The sequence below is a fragment of the Rhizophagus irregularis genome, chromosome 16 (assembly GCF_026210795.1).
Source record: "Rhizophagus irregularis chromosome 16, complete sequence".
NCBI lineage: Eukaryota > Fungi > Glomeromycota > Glomeromycetes > Glomerales > Glomeraceae > Rhizophagus > Rhizophagus irregularis.
In genome coordinates this window covers 2,489,658-2,500,537 of record NC_089444.1, presented here as the reverse complement: position 1 = coordinate 2,500,537, position 10,880 = coordinate 2,489,658, and the positions used below count along the sequence as shown (strand labels likewise).

General features: G+C 28.1%; 2 protein-coding genes across 2 annotated transcripts; one reads left to right on the top strand and one right to left on the bottom strand.

Annotated features, from left to right (window-relative positions):
• Positions 1 to 2,641: 2,641 nt before the first annotated feature.
• On the top strand, positions 2,642 to 3,784 carry OCT59_008309 (uncharacterized protein; the record flags this gene model as incomplete). The annotated part of the gene is made up of 1 exon (XM_025327116.2): positions 2,642 to 3,784. One exon carries the CDS (start codon positions 2,642 to 2,644, stop codon positions 3,017 to 3,019), a length of 378 nt encoding a protein of 125 aa, XP_025172876.1. The 3' UTR covers positions 3,020 to 3,784.
• A 1,381-nt stretch (positions 3,785 to 5,165) lies between these two features.
• OCT59_008308 (uncharacterized protein) lies at positions 5,166 to 6,533 on the bottom strand (the record flags this gene model as incomplete). The annotated part of the gene is made up of 1 exon (XM_066142358.1): positions 5,166 to 6,533. One exon carries the CDS (start codon positions 6,531 to 6,533, stop codon positions 5,166 to 5,168), a length of 1,368 nt encoding a protein of 455 aa, XP_065999247.1.
• Between the last annotated feature and the right edge of the window lie 4,347 nt (positions 6,534 to 10,880).

Here is a 10,880-nt window from a genome sequence, read left to right as displayed (position 1 = left end):
ATAAGTATGTTCTTTTTACACGACTTGATATGTTAATTGAATTACTACTATTATCTTTTCTTGTTCCATTGTTGCTATGGGTGGGACTTTCTGTAGAAGCCTCAATAAATGGAGTGAAAATTCTTTTTTTTTTTTTTGTATTAATTTACGTACTATTTATTATTGGATTATTAATTTAGTGATTTTTAATTATTGCAACGTTAAATAAAAATTATCAATTAAGTTTTTGATCATCACCATGTTACCGTGTTACTTTGTACAGTATGTGCCGATCTGCAGAATGCATATAATATATAAAGAACTCACCAAAGTTATCGTATTAGATTTTGCTGCAGAATGATCTCATGCATATATTGTGTCATTGTTTCTTATACTAAAAAGGACTTTCGTTGTAATACTTTTTTGTTATTCATAATAATTTAATTGAGAAATAAAAATAATAAATACAAGAAAAACAATAAGAAAAAATAGTAAGAAAAAAACATGATTAAGTACTAAGAAAATAACAAAATATAATTACAAATTATTTGAAAATTTCAGTTTCCGCAACCATATTTGCAATCAAGAAATTGATAATATTTGTATCCAAAGACACCACATAAATTCGCACAACAGTGGGTTTATCAAAGTTTTTCGATTGACTTCTGAAGGAAAAATAGAGGTAGATTCAGTAGCATCGAAACAATGTTTCAAGGTGAATCATGACAGTGATAGATTGAGTAATTCAAGATCATAGTAGTCTAGTCGAATTAAGATTTTTAAATTTTATTTATTAATATTCCGTTAAATTTTGTGCGGAAAGGAATACATACATTATTTATATAAAGTAAAAATTCGTCATTTAATGACAAATATAATTACCTTTAAAAGAATTCCTAGACGTAGAATCATATGTTCTTAATGACAAGAAATTAACCAATTTTTACCAATAAAACAAGACTCTGATATCATATGATATGACATTTTCGTCAAAATACGTAGAAAATAATAATAAATAACGTTCTACTTTTAACTGATTGAGATCTATTCGTCACATAAATGTAATATTCAAAATGATTATTAATATAGAGTTGTTGATTAATATAATAATCGCAAAACAATACCCGACAACCATTATTTAATGACGAAATTGGAAAATATGGTATAGTGATTTTTCAAAGTAAGTTTCGCCCAAGTGATACACTTTATATAGAGATACAACATACCTTGTTTCTATCGTTATAAATGTTAAATAATCATATTATAAAAATTGGTTTTGAAAGAGAAAAACCTAAAAACAATTATGTAGATAAATCTATAAAGCGTATGAATTTTTTGGTTGTATATTATTTATACGTAACGCATGGTCTTTATAATAAAATCACTTCATCTTCATTTACAAGGATTTTATCAAAGTCTTCTAATTCATTTGCACCAAATTTAACATCTTTATTTAGTAATTAAAAAGGTGACGAAATAAAATGAATAAAATTCGAAAATTGATTGTAAAAAAGAAAATAAGTAAAGTAGTCGTTAAAACATATAAGTTTAAATTAAGAAACTTTAAAAAAAAAACTAACAACTTTATTTTTAAAAATATGTTCAGCAAATTATAAATAACAACATTTTAATTTTAAAATATGTTCAGTAAAATTATAAATAACAACATGTTGATGACTAACTATATTCGGAACAGTTACAAAATGAATATATATATATATTTATTATTCATGATACCAAACGCGTAATAAATTCATTAAAAGGGACATTAAAGGAAATTCATATAAACTTGTATCTAAAATTATAGCCGATACAAGATCTAATCGGTAATATTCAATCGTATTTACTAAAAAAGCATATCTCATCTGACAAAATGATTGATTATGATTATCATTCTTGGCTTTCAGCTTTCATAAATCAATAAAATAATAACCGAAACAGATCAATTGAAGCTGATTACGCGTAATTCACAATCATTTGTTGAGTCAATAAATTCTTATTCTAATTGCTTGATTCCGTATCAGTTAGAAACAAATAGGAGGTGTGGCGTTCTTTCGGATTTAATCGCGTATCGTGTTTCAACTTTCTGCCTCATGACTTGAAATCAGCCTTCATCTGTAACTATTATAAACAAAGAAAATATTTTTGTTTTGCCACCTAAGTTTGTATTGGAAAATGAAACAAAAAGAAAAATCTTTTTTTTAAGGCTTAAACTATATATTAATTTATATTACGATTTTTTATAAGTAAGAATAATATTATACTGTATTACAATCACATCTAACGTTCATCAATGCAGGAGAATTCACGGAAACAATGATTTTTGTTCAATACAAAGGTCAACCCTCAAAAAAGAATTGTTTGTATAATTTGATATAAACTAAACTATTTTTGTCACATAACCACATAACAGTTTCAATTAACTTCAAACATATTTTTGGACAAATTATTACAATTGCCATTTTGGTTAATAAGGCCGATCAATACGGCCACGTGACTTAAATCAAATCCGCTTTCATTTCTTCAAGATACGATGTAGTTGTCTTTGTTTTTCCAATGCCCCAAGAAAATATTTAAAGAGATGACATCCTTTTCATTTGGACAAAAAAAAAAAATCAAATAAAAATAAAAAATCTTCATTCGTTTCTTTAAAATTTCAAAAATGTCATCAAAAAACTCAAGAACAGGCGGAGCTCCTTATATTCAAAAAATTAAACTATGCAACAACAATAACAAAAAAACTAGGAGAAAGCCTTTGAAATTATGCTCTGATTGTAAAGAGACAAAAGCTTGTGTTAGCTTAATTTCAAGTAAAGTAAATCGAATTGAAGAAATCATTAATAATTATCATAAAAATCCAAAAAAAAAGATCGAACAAATTTCTAAATTTAATACTAAATTTACTTTAAATAACGTACCCTGTGAGTTGGAATATGATTTATCAAATTTCACGTTAGAAAATTTGCAAAAATTGGCAATTTTCACGACTCAAAATTACGGTAATAATAATAGTTATAATGTTTCCAAACATTCCTATTAAAAAATCACCTTTTATTTATAAAAATCGATTTTAGAATTGTTTGTAACACAACGCCGACAAACACTCCTTATAGAGTTGATTAGTTGTATATTCCTAAATAAGTTTTTAAACCACCCAATAATATTCCTCATCCCTTTTTAATCAATTATTCTAAATAAGTTACAATTTTCAAAAAATTCTTATGATTTATAGTATTTGAGGAAGTTTATAAGAAATTTGTACTATGTTATAACAAACAATAATTTAAATTTTATTATATATTGTTAACCAAAAATTAATTATGACAACTATGGTAAAATTCAATCTTAATTTTGGCATCGTACCAATTAAACTTTTTTTTTTTGTGTACTTTACTTTTTTCAGATTAAGATTTTGCATAAGTTTCGGATGTCGGATGATAAATTTCTTAATCTTAGTTCGTGTGATTTTTGTTAGGACAAGTAGGTACCTTGGTCCTTGGGTCACAAATTTTGTGTAACGTTCATTTTAGATATTCTTTCACGTTTCACGCAAAAATGTTATTAAAAAGTATTCTTCCTTACAAAAAATACACACCAAAAATATACTTAACACTGTATTTCAAACTAAATATTCAGTAAAGTTTAAATTTTGCAAAATAAGAAAAGCATCGAAAGGTTTATTATAATGATTTTTATTTCTTTTTTATATAAATCATAATTTATTAAATTTTTCAATGTAGACAAAAAGCTAAAGTTCTACCATTACAAGAACAATTAATAAACGTTCTAAAATCAAGTTTTCTTTAAAAATAAAAGGTAAAAAAGAAATGTTAAAAAAGAAAAATATTTGATAATAAGTCAAAAAACAAATAACAACTAATACTAAATAAAAAGTTAAAGTGTCAAAACCAAAAAAATTCCCCAAACAAAATACTCCAAAAGGAACGTACAAAATAAAAATAAATTAAAAGATTAATACTTGATAAGTAAAAATATACAACACTATGAAAAAACTTACAAAAGACATTTTAAAATAAAAGGCCAGAAAAAAAAGTAACTTACCTTATTCTTAAAGAGAAAATATTAAATAAAAGTGTCTAAACGTTACTAAAAAGGTAAAATAATTCTAAAGGAAAAGAGAAAAAGAGAGAAGTTTTTTTTTACCAAAAAAGAAATGCTTTTGTGTACAATAAACATTGCGCCAAAGGATAAGTACCCGGAACACACATTATGCACGTGCACATTGTGCACATTGTAAATAAATATATTGGGTTAACAAATAAATAAGTAAGGAGATGATCAACCGTCGATCATTACATTTGTTAAACATGATGATCAACAAACGTTAGAATAAAAATTTATTATTTAACTCCTAATTAAACAGGAATTTTTTCAATGGCTAATGAGAAAATAACATTATACTCGTTTTGACAACGTAAAATCATTCAAATTGAATTACAGAAAACTAAAAAATTACAAAAATTATACATAAATAATATAATTCATTTAAAAATTAATATCTAAGCTTCCTATGATCCAATTTAAATGATTTTTAATTTTCAAGAGAGAACAAACAAAGCTCTTTCTAATAACACTAAAATTGCCTCAATCCAATGTGCTTATCTATAGTTATAACCATTTAAAGATACGTAATCTCATCATTATATACATACGAAATAGATTTTTAATAATTTTCTATATTGTATAAAGCATATTACTTTCACTTTCTAGCAGTGTACCTTGAAATGACCTTTATTTTTATTTATTTTATTACTAAAAGAGTAGTACTCCCAAAACTATTACAAAATAAGAGTAAAACATCATTTACATGATGGTACAAATAGGCTAGTATAGAATTTTGGAAATTAATCCCCTACGGGACCCCACCCTTCGAACAATACTATTCAAACTACTAGAACTACGCTAATACTTCGAATGGGGAAAAGAAAAAAATAAAACCTAAAGACCCATCCGTAACGAGAGAACCTAAAAACAATTCAAACTAAAAAATAAGAATCCGTATTTTTCTTTCGACCAAGGTCGCCACTTGTAAATACTGTAAGAAGTGGAATGTTTCACACTATTTTAAGTTGTTTTTTGTTAAAATATATATAAAAAAAAATTAAGTGAAATAAAATGTAGATTAAACTACTTGATAAGGGTATTTAACTCCTAATGTATAAAAATTACATATGAATAAAAAATTTTTCTGAATTAGTTGACAGTCCAGCTACTGTGGAGTTGTCTAATGTATCAGTAGAAGGACGAGAACGTTTGTTAGGATGTAATAAATTGTTGGAAATTGTATTAGTAAATCGAGTTGAGTCGTGTTTGTTGGGTCGATGTTCTAAAATTTTAGTATCATCTGATAAGTCGTCTTGACGAGTAAGACAATTAAATGTAAATTGTTTCAAAAATTTAGATAAATTTCTGTTAAGATTACGCTGTTTTCTTTCATTATTGATATGATCGGGGTGATTCTTGTCTTCAATATGACGGCGTATATATTCATCATAGCAATTCTGTACGGTTGTAAGTAAAAGTGGATCTCGTAAACGTGATCCTAAATGTTTACGACTTGTACCATAATAAGCGGCCCTTGCATTATTATTTTGTTCTCGTAAATTCCATTCGGCTAGAGCTTCAGCCTGGAGTTTGCGATCTTGTTCATCAAAACGTTGTTGTCTTCTGATTCTCTTTTCTAAATTGTACATATAAGTGAACCACTGTCTAGAGCCAGGTGGAATATAAGTATCACCTTCTTCAGTCAAAATGTAAATAGGTTCTTTTGGGATAATATCTCGGTATTTTAACGGGATAAACATGTTAGGAATAGGATTATATTCTTCAACCCAAGGAATCAAATCATCGAATGATAATGAAGTAGAAGGAATGTGAATACGAGCTCCAAGATGATTCACATTCGCCTTGATTGTATTAGCGTGTTGGGAATTGTTTATATAAAAAGGTATAAAAAATTGGTAGTTGTCAGCATTCGGAGCAATGTTGTCCTTTTTGTATAATAAATGTTTGATTGGTTTGTTGATATACTGTGATTTAACGAATAGGAATCGGTATTTTCTTCCCATAGCCAAATAATCTGAGTGTTGAGCGGTACGTCCAGAAGGTAATTTCATCTTACTGAATATGCGACGACAAGCGCGATTAAAACGAATTTCTTGTTTTTTCTGTGTACGAAGATTAGGACTTGGAATCTTTTCAAAGTTGGATAGTCTTTTTCTGTACATGTGTTTGTTGTGAAATTTTAGGACCGATAAATTGTCCCGAGCATGGTAAGAAGAAATAAAGGATATGCCCATTCTTTTAGAGAAAATATGTTTTGGTCGTCCAGCTAACCATCTAAAATACAACAGGTTAGCATGTGAAGTTTTACTATTAGTAAAATCAGGCGTGATATCTTTATCATTGTGTTCAGATTTGGGTTTAATATTATGAAAAATCTTTTCTTTAAAAAATTGTGGTTGGTGATTGATGCAAGCACGTCTATCACGTGACATAATAAAAGGAGCGGGAATTCTACATTTGCCTAACATAGGAAAGGTATCGGGAGTTGATTGATTATGAAAACAGGGTATAAAAATTCCAAAATAAAATCTATATTTTTTGTAACTAAAATTAAAAAAAGTTCGAGTGTGAATATTTCTGGACGTTATGAACGAACCACGTGATTCTATAATATTGATTCGGTCCAATAATCTATTACGAATCATATTGAAATATTTTTGTACGTCGGGGTATAACTCTTTGTGAAGAAAAAAAGTGTGTGAGCATAACACTAATTTGGTATTTGTTATTTGGAAATGAACTCGTGTTTTTATAATTAATAGGTTTTGTGTTCATCTGATAATCATTTGTGTGTATTGTTAATTGAATATTATTGGTGTTCGAATTATGATCAGCAAGCTCAAAAAAGAAACTTCTTGATCGACGTATTTCATATATCTTGTTGTAACCTGATCGATTTGGTTTGGTCACATGGAATTTTTTCAGGGATACCTGCAAAGGAGTTTTCGAAAAATTTTTTTCCAAAGAAAAATTTTTGGAAGACATTTTAAGGGATATATAATAATAAAAGATAGTAAAAATTTTATATTTTGAATATTAAAATATAAAGGTTCAAGTATATAATGTAGCAACAGTAAAAAATAAAAAAAACTCTTATATAACTACTGGGGTGTATATTACGTAAAGGGGGTATATATGACGTTGTCTCTTGACTGTATAATTCTATTAAAAGTAAAACTTTTACCATATGTATATACTAAAAGATATGGAGTGACTTGTGTATATTCGCGAGTTGTTGTAAGTTAAAAGAAAATGTAATAGCTAGCGAAAATAAAATAATAAAAAAAACGTCTAGTTCGTAATAATAAAAGTAATTCTACTGCGCCATTTTAACAAAAATTGGGTAGAGCGGAAAGAGTTTTTTTTCTTGAAATGACCTTTAAATGACCTGATTACGTCATGATTTCACTATGAAATATATCACGTGATCATATATGAAAAAAGTGAAATGACCTCGAAATTTGCCAACACTGCTTTCTAGTGCATTAGGAATAATTGTTCTGCTATTTTTTGTGTTCTATAACAAAATACTTTCGCTAATTAAGTGTTATAGTATTACTTACTGTTTCCGAAAAAACCAATTAAAGTTGCAAAAACTAGTTTCAAGGCGTGCTAATCCACTAGCAATTGATTTAAATACGAAATTTTCATGTGCGTCATTATTAGTGCTCCTAACGGAACGGGTCGACCCGAGTCATGTGACCCGACCTGACTTAAAAGCTCGGGTCGGTTTTATGACCCGGTTGACCCGAGTTATTGAACAAATACTAATTAATTATAATAAATGAATGATAACAAAGCTTCATAATATTACAAATGTATTAAATCTATTATAATTTCATTAAGATTTCATTATAATGCCGAAAAAATGGTGGTCGCTCATTTTTTTTCCTTTGAAAATTCGGGTTTAGACCCGGGATATCCTGTCGAACTATACTCGGGTCGGGTTTAGAGTCAAGACTTTTTCACTTTGATCGGGTCGGGTATATCTTCAAAACCCGACCCGACTTGACCCGTTAGGAGCACTATATGATACTCTAGATATTCATCACTAATTTATGGAAGTAGCGGAATGAAATCTGTTATATTCATTATAATGGTGGCTATGTTCTAATTATCCGATTAGAAATAATTTTAAATATGCTGGCATTAATCTTCTACCTACAAGAAGTGGTCATTGCAATGTGGTAATTACAATTCACAATTTACCGAAGTTGATCATTAGTACATAATATGTTTAATAATAGCAGCTATTTATTGCTAATTTAACAAAAATATAGGATTTGATTTGCAATAATTAGATTAATTCGTGATCCACAAGTCAGTAACTGCAAACGATCTGCAGAAAACGGGAATCTGGCGTGGCGTCAAATATAAGTAAAAAATTATGTGAAGAAATTTATTTTAATATTATGTATTAAAATATATTAGAGTCGAATGGGTTTACATGAAGAGCATTACTTAGGGAATAAAACCGGGTATCAGAAAAAGATTATTAATGATCGACATGCATCATTCACGGATCACGAATTAATAAATCCTTCGACAGAAAGTCAGGAAAGTTTATCATTTTTTTCATTAAACTTGTTAGTCATTTCTTATTTTATCCATGGACGCAAAAAAATTTTTGTTGCTTATCATAAAAAATTTGGGGTTTCCTACAAAAAGTCGTTTATAAAGTATATTACTTTTCGAGTTAAAAATGAACCGAAAAAAAGCTAGCGTGGACTACGGTATAGATTTTGGAGGTAACTTATAGCAAATGACGAGCAAGTAAAGGCACTTATTTAGATGGAAAATAGTCTTTGGATGTTTTGTTTTAGACGGTCTCTTTCCCTTTTTTCTGGAATTTTTCATTCGTTCTGGTATGACGCAGCAAAAATTTTTTAGCACGTTCTTCTGGAGAATTTTGGGAAGGAGAAACACCAATAGAATGTGGAGTTGATGAATTCCTAGAACCCAGAAATATATATAAAAGGGTCAGGTTTGAGTTTGCGTATTTTGAACTGAAAATCTTTCCTTTTTTAGATAATTTTTGATAATACCAGTCAGAATTTTATTTCCTATTATAGTAACCGACTGACATTATCATAATTCTGGCCCTGAAAAAATGCGTACAGCTCATAGTAAAAAATTTCTTTCATCACCTGACCCTATATATATTTTTCTGGGTCCTGAATTCCTTGTGGAACATAAAAAAAGTTTTTCCTCGGATTTTATTTTGTGCAACTTGAAAATGGATTGACGATATAAAGGAGCATTCAGGTCAAGTTTATTGGATTTATGGATTCAGGAATCAGAATGCGCAGTTTTTTTTGATTTTGAAATCAGTTTGGGCTAAGGAAAATTTTGGGCTACTTACTTATCACTGCAAAACAAAAAAAGAAATAAAATAAAATCTAAGATATTGTATGGTGGGTAGTGGGTTTGGTTCTTTGTCGATCTCGAGAGGTTTGAGGCCCGGACTTTGTCGGGGAACGAGAGGAGACTCTTAGAATCGTGCTATGATTGTACTCTTGTTAATGGAAGATCAAGAAAAGCATTGTGAGATACTGTACGTTATTTGTTAGTGCTCTTTATTTAGTTACTGCAAATTTATCGGGGTAAGTTTAGATAATATAGATAGTTTTAGTTTAGCTCAGGGTGATTGATTTCAGCTTAGAATTAGCATTTCAGCCAAAAAAATCAAAAAATTTTAAGCAAAAAATATTACTTCTATGGTATCCGATCTATTTAATTATCTAAATTTAAAAGTAGATAAACCGAAAATAATTTCTCAATAAAAAATGATCAAATTGAAATGTCCCAGCAAAAAATTTGACTTGGGATTTCTCACTATAAATTGATAAAAATTCGTTATGTAATTAATTATCAAATAAAGAAATTATGTACGTGACGTTTAGCAAATTTTCGTTAAAAAAAGACTAAAATAATTTATAATTCAAAAGAAATTAATAATATGTGAAACAAAGAAATTATCAATAATTTTTTCGAAATTTTTTTTTTTTTAATCCTGTAGGCGACTAGAAAAAAAAGCTGATTTTATTCAAAAAAATCATTTTTCAATAAAAAATAAATTATAAATATGGTGCAAGTAAACTATACTCGACAATCACGTGATGATGTTTCAATTTTCTGGCACAAGTTTAATATCACGTGATCAGACATTATCCAATAAAAAACGAGAATTTTTATATGTTACACTGTTTCGTACATAATATTTTATGTCAAAACGAAAAATTTATTCATTAAAACTCTTCATATTTGAATTACATGGTATTGTAATATATAATGACATTTTTTCCTAGGTATCTTACTAACTTGTTGTCATTTTGTTTTACGTGGCATCAGTAAAGCCAGATCGAAATTTTCTCATTCACATGTGATGATTTTCTCATGAATCAGAAGGTTTTCTCATTGTTAAAGGAATTTTCTCATGATCAAATGAATGTGATAATTCGGGCCAGCATTGAAAATATCATAATTTCGGCCTGAATTATAAAAATTTTTGACCAATAAGATAGGGCACATGTGATTCAATTTGTTTCAAATTTAGGCTGATCATATAAAAATCGGTTAGTTTTAAATGCCTATAACTTTTTATACAGATCTTTTTTCAAAAATCTGACCAGTAATTTGATAGTACTTGTCTTGAAGAATAAAACTACCAGTTTATTTTCTTTAAAATTTATTTTTTAAAATTTTATAAGATTTTTTAGTACTACAATTTTATTGTTGAGTATAGTTTACTTGCACTTATTTCTTTTGTTTAATCAGCAGTGATATCTTTTATTCTAAAAGTTAATTCTGTACCT